The sequence below is a fragment of the Mandrillus leucophaeus genome, unplaced genomic scaffold, assembly GCF_000951045.1.
Source record: "Mandrillus leucophaeus isolate KB7577 unplaced genomic scaffold, Mleu.le_1.0 Scaffold189, whole genome shotgun sequence".
NCBI lineage: Eukaryota > Metazoa > Chordata > Mammalia > Primates > Cercopithecidae > Mandrillus > Mandrillus leucophaeus.
The window spans coordinates 1,451,455-1,477,601 of NW_012101909.1; the positions used below are offsets into that span (position 1 = coordinate 1,451,455).

At 44.6% G+C, this 26,147-nt stretch overlaps 1 protein-coding gene across 1 annotated transcript in view; it reads right to left on the reverse strand.

Annotated features, from left to right (window-relative positions):
* Window positions 1–26,147, reverse strand: part of SLC14A2 (solute carrier family 14 (urea transporter), member 2) — a 78,683-nt gene that overhangs the window by 27,729 nt on the left and 24,807 nt on the right. The window contains exons 7-12 of the mRNA XM_011978092.1: window positions 22,528–22,656; window positions 17,393–17,585; window positions 13,239–13,386; window positions 11,730–11,864; window positions 9,879–9,928; window positions 8,904–9,078 (exon numbers count right to left, since the gene is read on the reverse strand). Of these exons, the coding sequence (XP_011833482.1) occupies window positions 8,904–9,078; window positions 9,879–9,928; window positions 11,730–11,864; window positions 13,239–13,386; window positions 17,393–17,585; window positions 22,528–22,656 (830 nt within the window). The remainder of the gene's footprint in view (window positions 1–8,903; window positions 9,079–9,878; window positions 9,929–11,729; window positions 11,865–13,238; window positions 13,387–17,392; window positions 17,586–22,527; window positions 22,657–26,147) is intronic.

The following is a 26,147-nucleotide window of genomic DNA, read 5'->3' on the forward strand; positions in this document are numbered from 1 at the left end:
GGCTTACTGCAGGACCCTCTCAGAGCAAGAAGGGTGTGATGAACCCCCACCAGCAGGAAGAACTCTGAGATCTGTATATTAGGGAGCTGGCCATTGCAAGTCCCATGAGGCCATAAGGTCTGGGGGCCTGGAGTTTGGGGAGGGGGCCCAATCCAAACATGTTTTGTTTGGCTTTGTGAGTATGATGGGTCATGCATCAACCCCCAAGCTTTTGCCCTCCCCACTCCACATACACACACTCAGTGGTGGGGTGTGAGGCAGTCTACCCAGGTTCCTAACACTGAGGAAATTAGCTACACCTGAGTAGACAAACTCCGCCGCTGACGTCAAAGGCCCCCTTCCCACGTGCCAGGCGTTTTGGAACTGTTAAAGAGGGGTCCTAATCACAGAGGGCCTTCTGAGGAAGGAAAGCAAACAAAGGGGGTGGGAGGAGCCCAGCAGGCCCCGACATTCCAGGGAGAGGTGGGGAATGGTGTGGAGGGGAGGTCGGTCGCCTGCATAGGGGCCTGTCCTTGTGTTGCTAGTTCAGGGCCCATGGCTATCTGCTGGCAACACGGAGCCTTCATGTTTTTCTTGTCCCTGCTGGCTGGCCTATTGGCTCAGCCCTCACTGCTGTCCCTTGTTCTCTTGCCCTGGCTTCTCCTAAGGGCTCCTGAACTTCTTGAGATGAGCTCACTCCAGCTACCTAAGCATCACCTACTCCAGACATAACAGGGAGCCACCTGTGAACAATATGTCATTAATTTGAAAAGACAGGAAATGATGACCTTAAGAAGGCTTTCAGGAAGTTCATACACATTCCATTAGCCAAATGGAACTGTGGTTCTTCAAGATGTACTGAGTATCTGTCACACGCACTAGACTCAGGATGGGGCAATAAAGTGCTATCTTGGAAAGCAGAAGGCCGAGATGCAATCTTGTCCCCAACAGGTCCTACTAAAGACTGGAGCTCAGATACCAAGGGCTCTTCAAGAGATCAGTTTATGCCTACAGACTCTTTATTTGAAGGCTCAACTGGAATTCACTTGAGAACGAGGTTTTCTTCACAATGCTAGTGGCTTCCTTCAATTCTACGTTTTCAGCCTTACAGAGGGAGGAGGCCTGCATTGACCACCAGGAGCTAAACTTGGGGAGGTCAGATCCTCCAAGGGAAAGGGCCCAAGTCCGTGTGGAATAAATGCAAGCTGGAGCTGGAAGTTCTCCAAAGGGCTACTTACTTTGCTTCATTCTGCTCCAGCAGCCTGTGCAGCGGTAGAAGGGGGCTGGGAGGTCCTTGTTATCAATTTGCAGAGGATTAAAAAGGACTTGTCATTTTCTCGCTTGTCCCCTTCTTGGGGTCTTGGAATTTCTAGTTCCACTTGGGGTAGAAGGGCTCCCTGTGGATTCTTTCGTTTTTCTCTGAATGACTAGAGACAGGAAAAACCAGGCAAGTAAAAAAAGTCTCATATAAAATGTGAATGCCTTTAAAGTTACCAGATGAGACCATGGTTTATCGAGTAGAAATCATACCCATACTGAAACTGCCAGTCCCTGCCTGGTTTTAGATTAGAGCTGTCCTCAGGCCATCACAACCTTCATGACCCAAGAAAACTAAGCTCAGGCTCATACAGGAAAGCATGAACAAATGTTCCATGATGTTTGCACGCTGGTCTGATATAACCACAAACTCAGGCTGTGAAGACATAGTTTTCTGACAGGCAGATCTTAGAGGGTTGGCCAGAAAGAGAGTCCCTTCAGAGGGGAGAGTGATGGGAAGGAGAAAGTCAATGTGCAGTTGAAGAATGTTGGTCTCCAGCTTTTGTCCATGTAAGCAACCATGTTGAGCATTTTGGTAAAGTGGCCAAAGGGTTAACTGGTCAAGCTCTAGAAAAGTAGTAAAGGCACTTGTGGTATATTTTTGGTACACATGGTCTTCATGTTCTTACCCTTTTACCACCTCAGTGATAACTCCTCTTTATTCCTCCTTGGGAATTCAGGGTCATAGAATCACAGAAAGTTGGGAATTGGAAAAGAGAGGCTGCAGTGGTCATCTGGTCTGGTTAACCACCCAAAACAAGCATCTCCAACTGGCCTCCACACCCTGCTCCTGCACTATGAGGGCAGGAATCCTAGGACCTCACAGGACATTATCTCTCAAGCAACTTCCACTGTTACAAAGCGCCCTTCTCCACTGATTCAAAGTCTGTTTGCTTATCACTCCCATCTAGTGCACTCCCTCTGTGCTCTGAAGAAACATTGAACACGTTGACTTCTCCCACAATCATTACCTAATACTGCAGACACACATAGCCCTAGCTCTTTCATCTCTTCTCCAAGCCAAACACAACCAGCTTCATCATCATCCTCCCCTGTGAGATGAGGGTGCTCCAGACCCCCATCCATCCAGCTTGGCCTCATCTTGCCATGCCCTCCTTTGCCAAAGATTCTCTCGAAATGTGCCACCCATTTTTCTTTGTACTCTTTCTTCCCTTTTCATCGAATCTGTTCTCGGAAATGGCTCCTTTGGCCTAAGATACAAATGATTGATCATGCTTACTGTGGTACCTTCTCAGGACTATTTACAGCTGAACAGATTCAAAGCCTTAAGTTGAAGGAATGGCTGGGAATACTTGGGCAGCAGGTAATGGAAAGATAGGGGATACAAGGGGACAGGGCACTGAAATCTTCCTGGAATCCTTAAAGTCATGCCTAAAACACTTTTTAAGCAGAAGATTAGCCTGACAAGGTCAGGAACTCAAGACCAGCCTGGCCAACGTGCTGAAACCCCGTCTTTACTAAAAAGTACAAAAAAAAAAAAAAAGATAGCTGGGCCTGGTGGTGGGTGCCTGTAATGCTAGCTACTTGAGAGGCTGAGGCAGGAGAATCGCTTGAACCTGGGAGGTGGAGGCTGCAGTGAGCTGAGATCGCACCATTGCACTCCAGCCTGGGCAACAAGAACAAAACTAAAAAAAAAAAAAAAAAAAAAAAAGAGGTGGTGTTGTGACCTTCAGTGGGCTCAGGCAGTCTGCATCCTCATCTTCACCCTAGGTGAGACTACTCACCTGGCCGGGTATATTCCCATAAAATGAATTCCTTGCAGGCAGGAGCTGTTCTGATTCTTTCCTAATTTGTCGTCAATCCTGGGGCCTGAGTAACACATTAATAGTTCCTCACGCAATGTCTTCTGGGTGAATGAGTGAATAAGGTTAGGCCATGAGGCAGACAGAACTTCTCAGCTCATGAAAGTTGGCAAATGGCCCTGGACAGGCTACACAGGGGCCCATCTGTGATGGATTAAGGGGAATGGGCAGAAGCTTGGGGCCAGGAGTTGTGAGAAGCTGTATCTGATTTCTGGAGCAAGAGGAGATAGAAAATTTAAAAAAAAAAATCATAAGCACACATGGAGATTCTATTTTAGCCCTCATCTCAAAGATTTTCTGAAACTAAAAACATGATTTTTAAACTAAAAAAGTTCAACTTATCTGTTGAATTGAAGAAAAGAAAGGTTATTGTTGGGACCTAAATCAGTGGTCTGGAAGGTCAAATGGAAGGAATATCTCAAACCAGAGCAAAAATACACATGATAAACATTGTGAAGAAGAACACAAGCAACTTGAAATAGAGATCAAGGAGGCCTATCACATGGATATAGGAGTTCCAGAAACAGAAAAAAGGAAGAGATAGAGGGAAACCGATAATGAAATCTTAGAAGAAAAGTCGCTAAGCTGAAGAAAGACTTGAGTTTGCAGATTAAAAGGCAGGACTGATGAGAAAAGACACCCCGGGCTTAGCTTCATAAAATCCCCGAACTCCGTAGACAAAAAAGACACCTAACAGTCATCTAGAAAGAAAAAACGGGTTATTTACAAAGGAAAAAGAATGAGATTGGCACCACATTTCTCATGTGTAGCACCCCAAAGCCAGAAAATGAAGGAACAACATCTAGAGACCACTGAGGGGAGAGACTGCGGGGCAGGAGCCCCACGCCTCCAAAATGTCACCATCTGCCAGGGTAAGAAACTCTGTCAACATGCAAAGAATCAAAGAATATGTCACCATATTCTCTCATAGATTACTTGAAGAAAATACAAAGAGTTGTAAACAAGTAATAAATGAATTGAAACAGAGATAGCAAGACAGGGGAAGAAGAACAGATGAAAGAGTAATAAAAGGTAACATGTTCAATACAAATGGTAAACTCCAAATGGATGATAGAATGGCTGGGAATGTGTGATGTATGGGCTTAGTAAGAATTCTTGTGAAAAGAAGAGGCATATTGCAAGGGGAAAATAATTAACAATGATAAATGATCTTAGCACAATTTAGGAGTGGGAGATGGCTGGAGAAGTAAACACATTTTAGGGACTGGGGCGCTGGGGAGGGGAATAGTGAAATTATTTCAAAGGCCATAGTTTCTCGGGGTAGGGAAAGGTCATTGGAGAAATGGGGTATCTTGTCAGGGAAAATTATTTTTCATCTTGTTTTTATAAGAGAGAAATATACTTTTGATTATGAGTGTTGGGAAAGGAGCAGTAACCACTAGCAGAATGTAAAACAACAGTGGACCAAATTAACAAAGGGAAGAAAGAAAGAGGGAGTACCATGATCAAACTTGTGAAACGAGAAAAATGAAATAACAAAAAAGCAAAAAAAAATGAATAGTAAAAAAATAAAGTGAAAGAAAAAAACTAGTATATTAGTTATTACATAAGATGTGAAGAGGTTAACTTATTAAATTATAGAAACATTGAGATTAGGTAAAAACATGAAACATTGCCATATGTTATTTTTAAGAAATAGTTAAAAGTAAACAAAGTTAAAAATTAAAAATGATAAAGGTTAAAACAAAGGGATAAGAAAATATCAGAAAGAAGGAAGGTACAACAACATTAATATTGGTTAAGTTGGAGTGATGGTTAAAAACGTTAACTAGAATAAAGAGGGTAACTTATAATAGGCAAAATTTATGAAGAATCAATGATTGTATAAATTAATAGGCATCAAACAATGTGGTAACTTATTATATGAGATAAATGCTTTAGAAACGCAAAATAAATTAATGAAACTGTACAATTATAGTTGATTTTTAACAAACTCTTTTCAGAATTAAGACCCCATATACAAAAAAATAAGAACATAGAGGAATTGAATAATACAATTAACAAATCAATTTAATATGTATTTCTTCAAAGTAAAATTTCATTTTATATGTCCAAAATCAGGTACTTGGCAACTAAGAAAAATTCACACAATTTTAAAATAAAGATTTTACAGGCCATATTTTCTGCTCATAATCCAATAAAACTAGATATACAAAGTTAAAAAATATCAAAAGATTCCTAAATGCTAGAAATTAAACCCATTATTAAATAATCCTCAAACAACCAAAGAGGAATAGAAATTAAAATTACAAACTGTTTAAAAAATGATAAATGTAGACTCCTTTATTCTAAAACCTATAGTACCCAGCTAAAGCCGTACTCAGGAGAAAATTAATAGCTGTAAATGACTTTGTTGTTAAAAGAGAAAGACCTAAAATGAAAGAATTCTATATCAATTTTAAAACATTAGAAAATAACATTTAAACCCTAAGGAAACAGGAAAAATAAATCAATAGAATACAAACCAAAACAAGTAGAAAGGACAAATAAATCCAAAATTGCTTCTTTGAAAAAGTCAATAAAATTAATGCACCCCTTGCAAACCTGATTAAAGAAAAGAGATAACAAAATTATGTGAGATTAGAAATGAGAAGGGGATAAAACCATGCATACAGGAGAGATTGAAATCATTCTATGAGAACATTGTAAGTAACTCTATGGCAACAAACCTCAAGATGAAGCAGAAAACTTAACTATGTCAATTATGGAAGAAATTGGAAAGATGATTTAAGATCTGCCATTTTAAAGTGCAGCAGGACAAGACTGTCGTGGCTGATAGTAGAATTCATCAGTGTTGTATGAGAGGAGATAAAGATGGGAGAAAGCGTTGGGGAGGGCAGAAACTGGGAGAGGGGAAGTGGAAGATGGGTGCCATAGGGAAAGAGTTTGAGACACAGCCTCCTCTAAAGTCCCTTTCTCTCCAAACGGACACACCTTTAATGATTGCATATTTGTGTTCAACATAGACACTATCATTTGTATAGCCAAGAGTTTTTGCTTGTAGTTTGGGGTGATGGTAGAAAAACTGCCAGAATATGGGTCCCCAAACCCTTCTTCTCTCATCATGTCCATGCAACCTCATGTTGGTGCTGTGAATCTATAAGTTTAGAGATCTTTTACCTACCCATTCAGCAGGTGGCTGAGGCGAGGAAGCCCTGGGGAAGGTGGGACAAGATCACTCCAGGAGCTCTCCGGTCCCATGAGATGAGGTGAAGAGTTGGCAGGGGTTCGGGGAGATGGGGGGAGATGGGGGGAGTTGGTGGGAAAAGAAAGCAATAATCTCATCCAAATCAGCTGAAATAATTTTTTATATCCAAATAGTTTTCCTCTCCTGGAGATCCAGTAAGCATGACTAAAAGACAGTTCCCAATCAGACCCAATGCTTTGGGTGGACAGTCTCAAAAGGCTTAATGAAGACAGGAGGGGATTTTCTAGGGCAATGAATGGGGTCTCTGGTTGTGGTTATCTGTTGTTAAAATACTTTGGGAGTTTTGCCTCCATTTTGGGTAATTGAACCCCTTCTGGAAACACAGCAGAGAACTGAAGCCCTTATCCTAATAATATAGAGGTTTTCCTGCATCATGGGATGGGACCACCTGATCTTCACACTCCCTTCCAACCTTGGGATTCTCTGAACCTCCCTGTCCTTCCTGCCTGGAAAACTCCAGCACTGAAGGGTCATCATTTTTTTTTCCTTGTCCAAGAATGGTGTGCTTTCTGGCAGATGAGAGAACGGGGCGAGAGGTTGGAGAAGAGTGAGCCTTAGAAATAGTTCCCAGACAATGTGGAACTATTGGTTTAAAACTGCACCCCTTAGTGCACATCACTGTGCACTAAGTTCTCCAGTAGCCCCAGAGCAGGGCCTCCTGATTCCAGTTATGCTACTCTCACTTTTCTGAGCGTCCTCCATTTCCTGAGGGTCTTCATGCCATCACCCAGCATGTCAAACCCCTTTGCTATGTCTGTTGCAAGGGACTTGGTGGTGTCTGTCTGGGCCTGTGCACTGCCCACCAGTTTGTAAGCATTAATATGTTGACTGTCTCTATCAGGGATCTGCATAATACAACTTGGGTACCAAATCTAGCTTACTGCCTGTTTAATAAAGTTTTATTGACACATAGCCATAATCATTCATTTACGTGTTGTCTATGGCTGCTTTTATGCTATAATGACAGGGTTAAAGACTTTGCCAAAGAGAATATATGGCCTCCCATCAGAAAATATTTACTATCTGGCTCTTTACAGAAAAAGTTTGCTGACCCCTGATCTATATTATACATTTAAAGACCAAATGAAAGCTATTGACTATAGTTGGGAAACCAAATTATGAAATTCATAGATAATTGTTTGTCTTTCCGCAGTCAGGGCTACCTATTTGTCTTAAATATCATACACTTCATAAAGCTTCCTGTGCTCACAAGCAAATAGAAGAATGAAGTAGATTTCCCAAGCTTTTTACACATGGAACTTGGGTATTTTCCTTACCTGAAATCTCTGCTTAAAGATGCTGGTTTGATTTGTCCCAGCAATCCCATTACTGGGTATATACCCAAAGGATCATAAATCATTCTATTGTAAAGACACATACACACATACGTTCATCGCAGCACTATATACGATAGCAAAGTCTTGGAATCAACCCAAATACCCATCAGTGATAGACTGGATAAAGAAAATGTGGCACATATACACCATGGACTATTATGCAGCCATGAAAAAGAATGAGTTCATGTCCTTTGCAGGGACATGGATGAAGCTGGAAACCATCATTCTAAGCAAACTAACACAGGAACAGAAAACCAAACACTGTATGTTCTCACTCATAAGTGGGAGTTGAACAATGAACACATGGACAAAGGGAGGGGAACATCACACACTGGGCCCTGTTGGGGGATGGGAGGCAAGGGGAAGGAGAGCACTAGGACAAATACCTAATGCATGTGGGGCTTAAAACCTAGATGACAGGTTGATAGGTGGAGTAAACCACCATGGCATATATATACCTATGTAACAAACCTGCATGTTCTGCATATGTATCCCAGAACTTAAAGTAAAATTTTAAAAAAATAAATTTTAAAAGAGATACTGGTTTGACCTAAACTAGGAAATGCTTATCATCCATAATAAAGTCATATATAGGATTCTAATTTATTAATTTCTCCCTGCTATGGAATATCACCTTGCCCCTTACAAAGACCACTGAATGGTCAAGACTCCTTTAGATAATTCCATGCCCCAGTTGTCCCTGTTTTGACTTTAAGATCCCATCAGTGTAAAATTCCTCTCTCTCTGGTCATTAGCCTCTAGCTCAGCCACTAGAGAGCCTTCCCTTCCTAGCCTGTGTCCCCTGACTTACCCCCCACCTCTGTGTCTGCTTAGGACACTCAACAAGTTTAATTTTATAGCATCTATTATTTAGTTTAACATGCCAAGAAGATCACCTGTTAATTACCTTTCCAAAAGACTACTGTTTTTGTTTTAAGTCAACAACATTTAAAACACACTCCTTATTGCTAACTCCGGAAATCTTACTGTAATACCAACTTCCCTTAATGCCGCACAATAGGTAGTTATGGAGACTCAGGCAGAGAATGAAAATCAGCTTAGGGAAAGAAAGTTACAGGTGTGCTTGGTTCTACACAGGTGCAAGGAGAGGCAAAGAAAGTGAGTGCTGCAACTGATTGAACCAGAGCTGAGAACACAGGGAGCAGACAGACATCAGGTCAGGCAAAGAGCATTTCTTCCCGGAACGTGGCTAGTCACCACTGGGGGCCTTCTCTTCTTCACCGCTTTTCACCGTCAGGTAGTAGATGCGGTTGGCCTCGGGGTAGGTGACTTTGCTGAGTGGGAGCCTGAAGATGGCCGGGTTGTTGGTCGTCAGGAGCAGGAAGATGATGGTGGCAAGGCAGAAGGCCCAGGTGCCTGGTGGCACGCCCACCTGGAAACAAAAGCATTGGGGGCTGAAGAAGTTTCCTAGTTTGCTGTGTTGGACTGGGGACCCTGGGGGAAAAGGATGTGATGGGCATTGAGGATGGAGATCCTCCCTCCAGTGAAGGCATTGATATTCCCAGATTTGCAATGTCACGGTATCTTGGGCAAAGAATTTGGGGCTGGATGCAGTGGCTCATGCCTGTAATCCCAGCACTTTGGATGGCCGAGGTGGGAGGATCACTTGAGCCCAGACTAGCCTTGGCAACAAAGTGAGACCCTGTCTCTACAAAAAAATACAAAAAACAGCTGGGCATGGTGATGCATGCCTGTAGTCTCAGCTACTCGGGAGGTGGAACTGGGAGGATGGCTTGAATCCTGAGAGGTTGGAGCTGCAGTGAGCCAAGTTTGCACCACTGCACTCCAGCCTGGGCAACAGTGTGAGACCCTGTCTTGCAAAGAAAACAAAAACAAAACAGATAATTTGAGGCACAATCAGAATCTTTCAATGATGGGGCTGCAAATTGGTCCCCCACATCCAGTCACACAGTGCCATCTGTCCGTCCGTGTTTTCTGCTGCTAGTTACATTGCAATCTTTCTACACACACACACCTCCCTCCCCTAGAGGTACATGTATGCAATTGTCAATTCTCCTCTGGACAACCTTAGACAAACCTTGACAGAGATGTTGTGTGAGCACCAGCTACCATTATCCCCTCAATGTTCCTTTACCAGACCCCACAACCCCGTATGTCCAGAAGCTCTGGGAAGAGCACTTTGGGGTAGTGTTCAGGAGAATCCACACTTACCACTGACAAGATGTTGGAGATGGCTGCTTCCATGTATGCACAGAACAGGGCTGTGGAGGAACAAGGATCACCAGAGTGAGCTTCCCAGGGCCTTCCCCCTAAGCCACTGCCATTGCAGCCTAGGGAGCCCAGACTAAGAACAGAAGCCCCACCCTCTCTCCTGCAGCCTCAGATTCTGCACCATGCCCTGACATCTGGCATGCTTGCCTGGCATTATTTGTTATCTCTGTAGATAGGTGAGGCCTGTCTCCCACCAGACTGTTCATTCTTCAGGTAGAGATTAAAATTTATATTTCTTTTTGTCCCCTCCCTGCTTCTATAGTGGCCTTGCATAGAGTCAGGGGTCAATAAACATCATTTGCTTGTCTATGCTAATGGTAGTGAAGAGCTAGTACAGGCTGGATGATTGTCTGTTGTGGGGGAAGAGTGGTCAGACTATATGAGCTCCTGCCAAAGTCCCTCCTATTCAAAACTCTGAGCAGCTGTGATGCTGCTTGATGTTCACCAGGTCTCACCAGGGCTGAACCTTACTGGACCCCTGAACCAGTCCCCAGGAGCCAGGCAGCTGGGTTCCCCCATGGGAGCTGAGTCCTGAGAACAGCCAGGAAAGCTTGTCCATGTAGCTGGTGCCTCTGGACAAACTCCTTCTGCCCTGCAGCTTTGCTCTTTCTCCTTCTCTATCCAGAACACCTCTTCCCTCTCTGTTTGTCAACTCAAATCCTACCAGAAGTGTTGTGATAAACCCTAGCCTTCCCCTGTAGGCTTCCCAGACGATTCCAGCCACTGGAATCTGCCACTTCTCTGAAGGCCAACGGCAGGTACAGTCTGAACCTCAAAATAGCAGGCACTTCTGACTTGACAAATATTTACTGGGCCCACTATCTCCATGCCCAGCCTCATGCTGGCTGCCGAGGGGGGCTACAAGGAATATGGAAGTCATTCTCAGTCTCCATGCATAAGTGAGAGAAAACAAAAGAGAAGCTGTTCCAGATGCTATTCTTCTGTTTCCTTGACTCCAGTTTTATTTATTAATGTCCTGTCCTGCTTCCAGAGAACAATGCCAGGAGAGGAGAGCTGGTGGGAAGCTGGGGCTGGGATTGACTCTCCCTTTTGCCATTAATAGCTATCTTCTAGGGCAAGTTAATTAGCCCCTCTGAGCCTCATTTCCTCATCTGTAAAATGGGCCAGGCAGGCTATGTCTGGTGGTATTCTTGGGGGGATTAAATGAGTTCATATATTTATATAACAGGGTATGGTGCTGGGATACAGGTCTATGAGAAGGACTATGGCTGATTTCCCTTCTGGCAGCATATTCTGTATTTACTCTATGGAAATCGAGCTTGCATAATGTTGTTATGATTTTTAGTGCTCCTAGCACATCACCTCACTGGATCATTCCAACAACCTTTGTGGACGCTGTAGTCTTAGTAATTATTTGTGCAATTACTTCTCTTCTGCTAGGCTGTGGCTTCATGAGGATGTAGTCACCATGGTAACTTCTATGCCTAGACTAGGTCCTGGCACTGGATGGTGCTGTATAAACAGTTGTTGAATGAGGAGTTATAGAGAGCAGGAATGCTGTCATTGGCACACAGGGAAATGCGTATGTGATTCCCTTGTAAACTTTACAACACTGGGTAAGTGTAACACTATTAGGTGGTTGTGATCCCATTTGACAGAAAGGAACCTGAAATCCCAGCTGTTAAGGGCAGCACTGGCATTAGGACGCCAGCCATTGGCCTTTCTGTCACTGCTGAACAGTATTGATTAGTGGTTCCCATGGGTTTCACAGAGACAAGAAGGGAAGGAGTAGCCAGAGTAACCTGGTTGTCAGCTTTTCTGAACACCTACCACAGATGAGGGCCAGCAGGTGAGTCTGCCAGGTGAGGGCATAGAACATGCCCCCGATGGCGATGCAGGAGAGGACGCAGTTGTAGCTCCAGAGGCCTGTGTAGATGGTCTTGAAGGGAGTGGCCACGGACAGGGCTGTGGGACAAGGTGTGGTGTTTCTGTCTGATTCTGGGCCACAGAACAAAGACCACCCTGGGGCTGGTGCCAGGTCTCAGGGTGGCCTCCATACTGTTGTTCACCCCACATCTTCAAACCTGCCCATCAAAAGAGCCTCTACAAATGGCATCTGGTCTTAGGAAACCTTCAATGAGAAGAGAACAGTGGTTTCCAAATCAGTTATCCAAGCCACAGGCTTTACTTGGAGGTCCGACTATTTCCTCCTAGGTGAGAAGAGGCAAGGAGGTGGGATTCTAGGCCCCTTCTTACTCCTTTGACTATAGCAACTACAGTCTTAGCAAGAAAGATTCCAAAAAGCTTTAGAAGATTTAAACAAATATTTTTAAAACGTTGTTTCAAATGGCCCAGAAAAATATTTCTTTACCCTTATGGATATATGTAGATAAAGGAATGACACAGCAGAAGGAGTAAGATGTGGGTATATCTGGGGAAAGAATTTACAGATGCCTCATATTTTTATTTTTACCATTTTTTGATGAGTTTAAAATTATTTCCAAACAAAAAAATACTTTAAAAAATTTTGCTTCCAAAAAATCTTTGAAAAATATTGGAAGAAGTCTAAAACAGGTTCCTACTCCCAGTGCTACTACCCCAATCTCTGACTCTGCTGTCAGAAAGAGCAAATACCTATCTAAATGTGTGTACATACATACACACAGGTAACAATATTAAAGCACATTTGTCAAATGGCAATCCAATGTTTGAGAACAATTTTCTTTGTATCTTACCAAAAATTTCGAAGTGCTGGGACATTTATTATATCACAGTTGGTCTTGGTTACTGCTCCCGCCCCCATCCCTGTGTCCCTCCAGCACCCTCAGCTCTAGGGGCTCAGTTTGCAGGCCAGCTTTGTTCTTACCCCTTTGCATCTCTCCATGTTGTTGTTTGTTTGTTTGTTTGCTTGTTTGGTTTTTTCCTTTTTTTTTTTTTTTTGAGACGGAGTCTCACTCTATTGCCCAGGCTGGAGTGAAGTGGTACGATCTTGGCTCATTGTAACCACTGCCTCCTAGGTTCAAGCGATTCTCCTGCCTTAGCTTCCTGAGTAGCTGGGATTACAGGTGCCCACCACCATGCCCAGCTAATTTTTGTACTTTTAAACTTTAATTTAATTTTATTTTTTAGTAGAGATGGGTTTTCACCTTGAGCTCAGGTCATCTGTCTGCCTTGACCTCCCAAAGTGCTGGGATTATAGGCGTGAGCCACCATGCCTGGCTCCCTGAAAGTATTTAAAATTTCAGGGAAGAGAATGTCTGGAAGATTTGCTGTATGTAGGGGAGAAGTGACCTCAAGTGAATTATCCTGAGGACCTGAAGAAAGGGAGCTCTGTCCTACCTGCTAGCAGCCCCACGATTGAGCCAATGGCTGCATGCAAGCAGATGAGTGGCGAGGAGATGAACAGAGCCACCAGGAACACACCGCCTGTCCAGGGATTGTCACAGCCGTACACCTGACCGACCCCAACAGGGATGGCTTGTAAGAGCTGCAAAGTTAACAGAATACAGGTCACTGGAGCATGGACCAGTAATGTAAAACCAGACTCAGGACCAGATTTGATCCATTCCTTGGGGGAGTAATCGAGTGGAACAGGAGGATGACTGCACCTTCCAGTGTGTGAGAGAACACGGGAGGCATGAGCTGGAACAAACAGCTCCTCACTCCACCACCCAGCAGGCATCTGAGCATCCCTCATGCAAAGCCAGGGCCCCCAACACGGGCTGGGCATGGATGCTTCTGAGGAACATATGGCTTCTGCTTTGAGGGGACCAGAATGCACCTCCTCCCTAGAATGCCAATGGGAGTTTCAGGGCTCTTGGGGATTTCCTCTAGACCTTCTGAAATCCATACAAATATTCTAGGAATATTGGAAATATAATAGGCCATTTTGATATATGATTTGACTAAAAGTCACCCAGCCTGTTGGTAGCCAAGTGCAGACTAGAGGCTCTGAGCTTGACCCCTAGCTCAGGTCTGAGGTCTTTGTCACCCTTGCTGTCTCTTTGTCAAGCCACTGCTGACACATCCTCTTTGCTGGCCCCTGGCCATTCACAGCTACCCTGGGGGTTGTGAGCCCTTGGAAAGGAGGAGTAGGTGTGTCCCCTGCTCACAAAGACTGCATAGCATTGTGGAAAGGTAGTATGTGGAACGTCTGGAGAATGGCCTGAAGTCCAAACATCCCTGAGCCTGAGAGTAACTTGGTGGTGCTGGAATTCGGGAGGATTTATTTGGCAAGGCTGTCAGATGGCTTTTCTTCGGCCAGGCTGAATTGTGGATATTTTTGGAGTCCTTTGAGGGCAGAAAAAGAAAGGAGGGAGAATGGCAGGGCAGGCAGAGCACTGGCCTGGGAGTAGAGGGCTCCAGCTTCCATCAGGGCTCTGCACAGTTCATTGTGTGGCTGTGAGCATGTCACATCCTCATCTATAGCATGAGGAGGCTGGCTTGGGAGATGATCTTCCAGCTTTAAGACTCTGTAGTTCTTTTCATAATTGCCAGGTCACATGACCTCTGTGAGGACAGGGCCCTTTATGCCCAGGTACATCATAGGTGCTTAACAAATAGGAATTGATTAGGTCAGTGGTTCCCAAACTTTGCTGTACAGTAGAATCCTCTGGGAATCTTTAAACAAACACTGATGGCCAGCTCTTCCCTAGACATTCTGATTTAATTGATATGGGGCATGGTGGGGCTTAGGTGAGTCTGGCATGCACTGGAGATGAGTTACGGATGATCCACTGTCGATGTTGCTATAGATGCTGGGAATCATTTAGTTTCTCCCTTTGGACCAGATTTTGTACTTCTTTGACAATTTGATTTAATTCTGGAATAAGTATGATTTCTTCAGGGAGTAGTATTTGAAGAGCCTAGAGGGTTCTTAAGCTTTGCCCACTCTTGTATCTGAATGAATGGCCTTTTAATAACCAAATGCTATTTGGACCAGAGTCTATAATCTTGTGAAAGGAATGGCAAGGGTGGGGTGCTCAATCATATTTATAGAAACCCAGAAAACACTTTGTACCAGACCGGGGAACTCAGCTTAAATGTTGGGAACAGGCTGGAAGTCTACTTAATAAATACCCCATGATTGCCAAGATCTGAGGAATGCAGGATGCTGAGGGGCGTTCACATCCACCTTTCCATCTGGGAATGCAGATTTTAAACTCAAGGGCTCAAGAATGAGAGGAATGAGGGAATGAGGGGTCTTGCAATGGAGCCTGGGTTTAGAATGAAGCTTCCTCCACTGGGATCCACGTTTCAGCCTGGTGAGCTGTTCCCCAGGTGGCCTTCCCTCCCAGCACGCTGCTCCCAGGCCACAGCTGACACCCTGGGTGAAGGGCAGTCAGGTGTGCCATGGAAGTTTACTGAGCACCAGGCCTTCTCCACACTCCTCATAATTCTTATGTAGCAACAAGAAGCTGATTAAACAAATAGGAAGGCCTTTCTCTGTTGTTTCAAAGAGAAAGAGGGAAGTGGCATTGATTCTTCAAAACTCAGATCCAGAAGGTGGAAAGAGAAGGAAGGTGGTTGTCAGAGTGGTGGGCTGGTGGGGTGTTAAGGGGGTGGGTATGGGTCTCAGGATGCCTGGTTTTGGTTCCTACCACTTTCTAATTGCTTATTTTGAAGGTGAACAAGAGGCATCTTTTCTCTGTGACCCATACCACACTGATCCCCTCGGTGTTGGGTTGTCCGGCTAGCAGTGTGGAGTCGGGGCTCGGAGAGACTTTCTTCCTGCTGGTGCCAGATGTGCCTTTGGCCATTACTTGGGCAATACCTCATGCATAGGGATCAGGGACAGCCTGTGGCCTGATTGTCAGACGGCCTGTCACTGATGCTCCTGGCAGAATTTTGAGTGTCATGCCTGCTCCTGCTCTGCCTGTTTTCCACCTGAGAAGGTGGGCTTTCCCTTAAATGCAGAGCTCTGTCTTTTCCATGTTCTTGGGTTTATGCCCTAACACTGCCACTCGTGCCCCAGCCCCAGCCTCAGACACAACTTGAAAAGGTTTTGCATTGTTTGCCGCAGTGTTAACAACCACGGCTGGGGAAGCATTTCCTTTTCTGCTGGGTTTAGGTTTAGAGTGTGGCTGTCCCTGGAGGACCCTGGAGTGGTAGCTCCAGAGCTGAGCACAGCAGCAGGCTACACTGAGGTTGCAGCACACCTAGACGGGCAGGACTCAAACATCGTATCACACAAACAATATTTGAGGACTTAGGTTATGATAGCAAATATTCAAAAGACTGTTGCAGAAACAATAGCCTGAATTGCTCTAGAAAGCAGACTGGAACCAATGGGTGAAAGATAAAGGGAGATGGATTTCTGGTGAAGGTAAAGAATACTGCAACATGACAGGGTGGATTGCACCAATAAGTAGGGGATTTTGCCTCACTGGGATTGTTCAAGCTGCATGTACATGTCCTGCCTTGGACTAGGCGGGTGATGGTTCAAAGCTTAGGCTTTGTGTCAGGCTGCCTGGGGTTTAAGAACAGGCACTATCTGCAGTTGGACTTTGGGCAACTAACCCTCTCTGTGTCTTAGTTTTCTCACCTATAAAATAGTGATAATGATGGTACCTACAGTATTAGGTTATATTATGAGGGCTAAATGAGTTAATATGTCAAGGGCTTGGAACAGTATCTGATACATAGTAAGCTTGCTAAGTATTAGCTATTAGCTATCTCTGTTCATTAACAAGGCCAAAGTTTTACAATTCTATATATTTAATCTTATGTTAGATCTTTACTACATTCCTATATCTTCAATGTCTAGAGATCAGCAGATTAATGAATATGTACATTTACCACAAAAGGACAGAAAGCAGGGTTTCTCCCCTTTGGCCCTATTGACACTTTGTTCTGTATTACTCTCTGCAGGGGCAGGGGGAAGCTGTCTTGTGCCTCGTAGGATGTTTGGCAGCGTCCCTGGCCTTTACTCATTAGATGTCAGTGGCACCTCTCTAGTCTTGACAATAAAAATGTCTCCAGACATTGCCTAATGTCTCCAAGGGGCAAAATTATCCCTGCCTGAGAACCACTAAGAGACAGAGTATATAAAAATTAACCCTCTGCCTTCTATGTTAATTCCTTTAAAATCCTAATTTTAAATGTTTATTTTAGTATCTTGCCCCTTTATCTGACTATACATTTTATCTAATATCTTTTACTCAACCACCACGATTCTGTACTGTCAACGCTTATCTGTTCACTTGTGTGTTGGAGTTTCCCTGTATAGAATGCAGGCTTCACAAGAGCAGGATGTCATCTTTGTGTGTTCTCAGTATCTGAAAAAGTATCCAGGCCGCGTTACTTGTTCAATAAGTACTTGTTGAAAGGATCTATGGACATGGCAGCAACCTTTTCTGATACCCTGCTGAGGCCCATCATCTGGCAGAGATGTTTCTAGAGAAGCTGAGAGCATGGGTAATCCACAAATTGGTTGGCAAGAAGGCCTGCAGTGGAATATGGGGGTCTCAACTCATCACCACTGGGTAACTTACCAGGGGCATTTCCATCTCTGTCCAGGTGATATTGGGCACCGAAGACACAGGCTTTACCAGTGTTGTGGGGAAGAAGAGGTTGTAGTGGCCTGTGGCTGCAAGGTACAGGGTGACTGCAATGTTGAAGGGCAGCGTGAAGACTGGGAGGTCCCACTTGCTGAAGATGGAATTCAAGGCACTAGAAAGAACTGGGCTGCAGATGGAAGAGACAAAGGGTTAATCCCTGTGACATCCTGAGGTCTACATTGTCTCAGCAGCTCTGGCCACTGTATCATCCACTGACTCCTCTCCTAGGCACAGCGTTTCTGGCCCCCTTGAGACTCCAGTGTTCCACTGATCTGGGATAGGGAATAAGGTATTCAATTTCAGCTCTTACCTTTTTTTCTTTTCTTTTCTTTTCTTTGGCCAATTTATTGTCATCTGCTTCATAAGCTTACACCACTGAGAAACACATTTTAAAAATATCGTAACTTATTTTGAGTAAAACGCTTTATAAAATAATGGAAATATTTCCTTGTTTTTTAAACCGAGAAAACTAAACAAAATGTGACCCTTACAAAATGTAACGTGTTGCCTTTGAATCACCAAGGTCTACAATGACTATTGTTCAGGGCTGTGATAACATTTTAGAAGACTGACCTTCTAGGAGGAGGCTGCAATGGCATATGGGCAATTTGCAGGTCTAATTTCAGCAAAAATACTTGGAGCTACTCTGGAAACTGCCAGGGGAAAAATAGGACCTTCAGTTGTTTTACCCTCTGTCTTCTTCACCTTTTCCTTGGAAAGAGAATGGATGTTGGAGACAGACAAAGCTTAGTGCAAATCCTAACTCACTCCTATGGGTACAGGCTGAAGGAACATTGTTAGGTAATTAATCTCCCTTAGCTTCAGTTTCCTCTGGAAGGCACCAGCCACCCTAAACACCGAATACCCCACATCACCCATACTCAGTGACCTGCTGGGCAAAACCTGAAGTTGCATGATTTGTTTAAATGGTCTGCTTTTAATGAATGACCATGAATTTCAAAAAGGCATTTAAGACTTCCTGAAAACCCTCCTACACATCCCTCGCCAATTAACTCTCCAACTTACTGAGACAAGTATTTCACATTTTCACCTTTCTCCTCAAATCTTTACTGTCTGCTTCCCTTTAGCCTCAGCCAACCACCTGGCTTTACTTCATTAAGAAAATAGAAGTGACAAGATGAGAAAGGCTTGTTTTCCCAGCCATAAAATCCACACCCTGTCTGCTTTCTTCCCACATACTCTGCCTCTCCGCCTTTTTCACATAATTGAAGCGTCCCTGCTCCTTCATCAGGACAATTCTTTTCCCTTTTCTTTGGGTCTAATCTGCCTCAGGGACTTCATTCCTGTAATTTTCTCCTTTCTCTCCTACAGCTTTAATCCCTTCTTTTTCTTCAGATCATTCTCATCAGGATATAACATGCTCTAGTGTCTTCTACCTTTAAACATCTTCCTCCTTTAACCTGATGGCCACTCCAGCTGTGGCTCCATTTCTCTGCTCCCTTCAGGGCAATATCCTTCGAAATGGTTGGCTTTCTGTGCTGTCCCCAATCTTTTCCTCCTAGTCTTTCCCAAACCCACTTCAATCAGGTGTGTGCCCTCATTACACCATGGAAATGGCTCTTGTCCATTTCACCAATGGCATCTATCTTGCCAAGTCCATGGTCATTCCCCATTGCTTTGATTTGACAGTTGGACCTGCCCACCATATTGAAATACTTTCTGTCTGGGCTACCGTAACACTGGATTTTCTTAGTTTTCTTCTTGCCTGCTCCTTCTTAGTCTTTTTTGATGGTTTTTCCCCTTTCTTGCCAGACTTCTAAATGATGGAAAAGCATATGATTCTGTCTTGAATCTTTTCTCTCTCTCTCTTAAAAAAATCTTCTCTGTTGGGTGATTGCCTTTAGTACCATAGATGAAAGCTTCTGTGTGCTTCCGCCTCCCGAATCTTGATCATATCACTGTGTTCCAGATTTGTATATCCAATTACCTTTACAACATCTCCACTTGGAAGTCTACAGTATAATGTGTCCAAACAGAATTCTTAATTTGTATCCTGTCTCCTGCCACCAACTGTCAGGCCTCTGAACCCAAGCTCAGCCATCATATCCCCAGTGACCTGCACGTATACATCCAGATGGCCTGAAGCAACTGAAGATCCACAGAAGTGAAAATAGCCTTAACTGATGACATTCCACCATTGTGATTTTTTTCTGCCCCACCCTAACTGATCAAAGTTCTTTATAATCTCCCCCACCCTTAAGAAGTTTCTTTGTAATTCTCCCCAGTCTTGAGAATGTACTTTGTGAGATCCACTGCCTATCCCAAAACCTATAAGAACTAATGATAATCCCACCACCCTTTGCTGACTCCTTTTCTGGACTCAGCCTACCTGCACCCAGGTAAAATAAACAGCCATGTTGCTCACACAAAGCCTGTTTGGTGATCTTTTCACACGGACGCGTGAAACAACAACCAGTTCTTCTCTTGGTCTTTTGTATTAACCCAGGTACTCGGGCACATTATAGGAGTGTATTCGATTTTCTTTTCTTTTCCTTTCCTTGGTTTTCCACAACATCCCAACAAGTTGTGTTGCCTCTGTTGTCCTTAAAATATACCCCAGACCCACTCACTTCTTACCATGTTCATGGATATTACTCTAATCTAAACACTGTCATCTCTGTGGGGTTTTGTAGCAGATAATTGTGGATTATTGTAGCAGATGCTTCCAGTATCTAGTCTTACTCCAGTTAAAATCCGTTTCCATCCTGCAAGCAGAGTGATTTGTTTAGATTTAAACCATATCCCATTACACCTCTGCCTAAAACTCTCCAACTGCTTTCTATCACAGCTGATAAGCTGATATAGAAATCAGTCTTACTGGGTCTTCAGGGTGTACCTGGTCTGACTCTCATCGAGTCTCTGCCCTCCCCTCCTGCCACTCCTCCATCCTTCACTGGGCTTCTGCCACATCAGTCTTGTCTGTCTTCCTAGACTACATCATCACACTTCCCCATTTGGGGGCTGCTTTTGCCTGCAACATCCTTCACCCACGTCTTCAGATGACAGATGCCTTCTTATCATTTAGGCGACAGCTCAAATGTCCCCTCTGCAAAGTTGTCTTCTCTGATCACACATGTCTGGAATCATTTGCTGTCCCATTTAGCCTCTCTTGCTTTCCTCAAAGCACTTATCACATCTTGAAATGATCCCTTTTATTAACTAGTTTATAAGTTTATTTCTGTCTTAGCCGAGAAGAATGTTAGCTCCAAGGGAATAGAGACTTTTCCTTGTTTACAAATATTCCCAGCATCTGGGATCGACCTTTCACTCAACAAATAGTTTCAGGCACTCAACAGATATTTGTTTACTGAACGAACCTGGAAAATGGCACTACTAATAACTGCCCTATGACTTGAATTTCAGGGGCCCCATAAATGGATTGATGAATGCACTGGAGTAGTAGCACAGAGCCCAGGGTGGGGTGCTCAGTGTTTTTTGTCCTTTAAATTGGGAAGGGGGATGGGGGGCACTGAAGTCTAATTGCCAGCCAGTGCAATGTGGCTGAGGAGCTGTGCTGAGGGGCTTAATCTATGTAGTTTTAAACCAAATGTATGCAAATGAAGGCAAGTTCTCCTTTTCACAGGCGGGAATGTGGGGGGCATTAAGAAAATCCCCATAGAAATGACTGTCTTGGCTTTTTGTCCCAATGGATTAAGAAAGAAACCCTAAGAAGAAAACTAAATTGCCCAGAATGCTTAATGTAGTAATTTATTTGCAAGCACTACTAAAAAGCAATAAAACAGTACTTAAGCTAAATTAAACTAACTGGTTTTAGTAACTGCAGACTTTGAAACCAAAGAAAGGCATTTACTTCTTAGAAATGTTAAAAATAAATCATTCTGTCTGATTTATTGCTGAGAATAGGAATAAATCACCCTGTTTGAGGGAAGTTGAGAACAGGGTGGTATACACATGTGAAGTCAGGGTCTGGGGGACAAAGGTTCACCATGACAGCGAGCACACAGCAGAGACCCTGAGATGCTCGACAGACCCGCTGTAAATTCATGTGAACTAAGGATCACATGTGTGAATGGCCCAGCAACCCCTCACTCGGTGAATATTTGTTCCTAACCCCCCTTTCATCCTGACCTTCTTATTTCATCTACAATATGAGGTGATTGCCCAGCAAGATCTCAACTGATACTTCCAGTTCAAAGATCCTATGCTTTACATATAAATATTCTGTTCCAAGAAAGCTCTCTGCTTCTATCACAAGCAGGTTTTCAGCTTTTAGGTCTTGGTTAGGCCACATAATAGACAATTCCCATGCAACCTGCGGTTTAATAGTGCATATTGGATTTGGAATACCAACATCAAAAACTTCCAAAAAGTACAACCTGCGGCAAGTGACTTAATCTCTGCATGCCTTGGTCTTCCCTTCTGTAAACTGTGGGCAAATGTAGCCGTGCTTAGCACTGCATAAGCCCTGCTTAGCACTATGTCAAGCAAGCAGGAATAACTTAGGAAATGCTGACCTTTATTACTAAGAATGTCATTCAGGAAGATTACCATTGCAATAAAACACAAGTTGTCTTGTTGATTTAAAGAATTCTCCTGGCCAGGTGCGGTGGCTCATGCCTGTAATCCCACCATTTTGGGAGGCTGAGGCAGGCGGATCACGAGGTCAGGAGATCGAGACCACCTTGGCTAACACGGTGAAACCCTGTCTTTATTAAAAATACAAAAAATTAGCCGGGCATGGTGGCGGGTGCCTGTAGTCCCAGCTACTTGGGAGGCTGAGGCAGGAGAAGGGTGTGAACCCAGGAGATGGAGCTTGCAGTGAGCCGAGATTGTACCACAGCACTCCAGCCTGGGTGACACAGCGAGACCCTGTGTCAAACAAACAAAATAATCCTCCTTATTCCATATCTCCAAATGACCCCCTTGTGTTACAAGAGAACTCATGGGCTTTCACAGTGTCAGACAAGCTAGCCTGGCTGTGAAGGGGCTGGGCCCCACATGTGTATGTCCTGTCTCTGGCCAGTGTAAGACACACAAATGTCCTGGGGCCCCATGGAGCTGTGAGCAGAAAAAATGAGGTGCCTCACCAGGCCATGGCTGTGAAGGTCACAGGAAACAGAAGCCACCAGTAGTAGTCTAACTTCTCTGAGAACACGGAAATCAGCAGTCCCACCAGCATCCCATTGTACCCATGGAGTCCTGAGGCAATGGCAGACCTGGTGGGGAAACAGAGTAACTTTGCATTTGAAGTTGGTGGTGTTAGTGGGCCCCTCCCTCCTGGTGCTTTGAGGATATGCTTCATTTAGATGATTCCTTTAATAATAATGCTTAGAAAAAAGTGAGTTCGCTCAGTGAATATTGGGCAGTCACATAGCTGCCAGCACCTTTCCTGATAAAACACACACCTGCACCCCCTCCTTGTCTTGCTGATCAACAATTAAAATTATGCACTTTTTCTGTGGCGAAGCTCTTCTTTGCTTATCAGGGGAGACTTAGACTGCTAAGTATAGGGGGAAATAAAATAGAAACCTGAGGTGTGACACAAGGAAGTTGTGTGTGGGAGTTGGGGAGAGAAAGGGAGAGAGAAGAGAGGGAAGGAGAAAGAGTGTTATGATTACATTGTGTAAAATTCTCTGTAGTTGGCCAGGCACAGTGGCTCATGCCTGTAATCCCTGCACTTTGGGAGTCCAAGGCGGGAGGATGACTCGAGCCCAGGAGTTCAACCAGCCTGGGCAACATGGTGAAACCCCATCTCTGCTAAAATACAAAAAGTAGCCAGGTGTGGTAGTGCATGCCTGTAGTCCCAGCTACTTGGGAGGCTAAGGTGGGAGGATCACTTGAGCCCAGGAGGTTGAGGCTGCAGTGAGCCAAGATCTCACCATTGCACTCCAGTCCAGCCTGGGTGACAAAGGAAGACACTGTCTCAAAAAAAAAAAAAAAATTATCTGTAGCTGGAATCTGGGTACGTTCTCTCTCTGCATGTCTGCACCAGAGTGAATAAGCTGGTTTAGCTCCGGGTTCCCAGGTGCTCCTTGGTGAGGAATGGCCCAGAAGTGTGGTATAGTATCCACGCATGAGTCTGGCACCTCCTTCTTTTTCAGAGGAGAAGCTGGGGTGTGCACCTACAATTCTCCTCCTGATCCTAATAAACACTGTCCTTGACCTTTCTAATTGCTCTGCCGGGTGAGGGGCATGGGTTATGGGTGAGAGAGGGGTGTGGGCAGCTTGCACTGCAAGATCCCTGCCAAGGAATGACCTGTGTGTGCTTGTGGTCAGTCCCTCTGCACTCACTTTAGTTCTATGAGGGCTGAAGTGTGTCTGTGTGTCTGTTGCTGTGGCCCAGTAACCAAGCAATGTCAAGGAGGCTGTGCATGGAGGCTGCTCAGCCAGTATTTGTTGACTGAACATGTGGGCATGCTAAACCTTACCATGTGTTGGCTGTTCTTGCATGGCAGAAGCTTCTGGAAGCTTAGGGCTCCCTGAGATGCAGGAAGGGAATTCTGGCTAGAGGAGGGCTCCAACCCAGCAGGGGCTGTGGCTTAGGTCTGGAAGGGGGAGGACCTTTCACCTCTGTAGTGACCAGGAGGTCTAGTAACCTAGATAAGAGGAGAGCAGGAGGATGGGAAAGGGGCAGGAGAGCGCATATCTAGACAGCTTCCTGCAAGAAAGCTGTAGCACAAGGCACATGTGTGGACACTTGTACTAGACACAGGGCAAGCTGTGTCATCAGCTGCTCTTGAGGCCCGGAAGACACGGGGGCAGCTGGAGACAGGCAGCAGGTGGGATGGAGGGAGGTGGCAGAGAAGACCACTGGGGAGCACTTCAAGAGCAGAAATCCACGTTTTGGGAGAATCATTATTTTTAGTGTGTTTGCATTTTCTCTATAGTTTCCCTTTTGTGTTTGGTAATATAATTTAGTGCTTTTTTTTTGTTTTAATACCAATAGCTGCCCCACTCTGTGGAGAGTGTCCCTCCAGAATTCTTGTTTTTACTAAAACATTGGTGGCTTCTGGATTTCCCTCCCTGACTATAAAATATACAAAATTAGGTTCAAAACCAATGCCAAAAAGGTCTCCATTCAGACCACATTCCATCAGGGAACTGCAGCGTTGGTGTTGTTGACCTTCAGTTACCATCTGTAAAGTACAGTCTTAGGCTAGTGGGGAACTGGGGGTGGGGACAGCGGGGGTGATTAAAGGGTAGCAGGGGTGGCAGAGGTCATGCTTAGAATATGCAACTGTGTCAGTGGTTCATTGTGGACAGCAGTGAGCTCGTGGCTCCTTAGAAGACATGTGTATGGATGTTGTGTCCAGTGGCTACAGCTTTGAGCCTATGGCGTAGAACAAGGCACCAACCTGTCAGCAACAAAGCCTAGATCTTTTCTAGGCACTGTGGGTGTATATGGCATATTGGAAACCAACTTCTTCTCCTGAACATGCTTAGAATATAGCCAGAGAAAGAAGAATAAAAAAACTTACAGAACAATTCAGTCTAGTGCTGGGATGTGTTCTGTGGTTGTTCAGAGAGAAAGAAAGGTTCAGAGAGCACAGAGGGAATCAGGAGTGGCTCCCTGTGGGAGGAAGGATTCCAGGGAATGGTAGAATTAGATAGACAGGTACAGCTGGTGTCAGGGATCACAGAAGCAAAAGTACTTAACTAGGGACAAGTGTGATGTTGACTGAGCACTAGGTAGCATAAGACCCATCAAATGACACTTGGGGAGCCAAGCTGAGGGGCTGGGTTTTTATCTGATGCAATTTGTCTTAAGTTCTTAATCAGGATGTTTGTGAGGATTAGGCATGCCTGGTGTGCGTCCCCCCTTGTAAAACTGAGGTCTGTGAAGCGACTCTCTGAATGGCTTGGCAAGTTTACCAGTAGATTAATGGTGGGGAGGATAATCAAAGAATCAGAGTGTCAGTGCAGGGAGGGTCTTGGGCTCGTCTCAGCTGGACAGTAGATTATACAGATACGATAATGGGGCTGGAGGGGGAAGTGCTTGCCTGAGACACACAGCTAAGAAGGCAGTGGGCTGCACAGAGTTCACCCCAGGTAAATTTCAGCACACAGTGATGAAGCAGTGAGGCATGGGCTGATCTGCCAGGGTCCCAGTTCTATGCCAGCTGCCCATGGTTGACAGGTACTTGGGAACAAGGAATAGGAGGCCCACTAACCAAAGCAGACACAAGATCCTGGCTGGAGCCCATTTTTAATCTCACCCACCAGATCTGCACTCAGAAGAATTCAGCCTCTCATCCATCTGACCTCGAATGGCCTCCTAGCATGCTAGAATCGGAGTGGTCCTCCAAGGCCACCCTGGAGGTGCATGAGCAACTTCTCCCCAGGGCCAGGCGGACTCACGGGTTTCTCTCAGTGGAATGAGGAACGTCAGCTGGGCCTGACATTGGTTAAAACACATCCAGCTCTGATTACTTTGGGTTTACCAATGGGCCTCTGGCCATGTTGTCCTCACAGGTACCATGATGGGGACAGCATGACCTTAAGCCCAGAAGATGCAGGTCATGCCTCCAAGCCTAAGTCCTGCCACCCATTGGCTGTGGCACCTTTGGTAGGTATCTCTCCGCTTCCAGTCTCCTTTCCCCCACGTGCAAGATGTGGACTCTGTTGCCTTCACTGTGCCTTGTGAATGGTGGTAAGAGTCACAGCTAACAAGATATGACAGTGCTTCTTAGTTTTTTTTTTTTTTTTT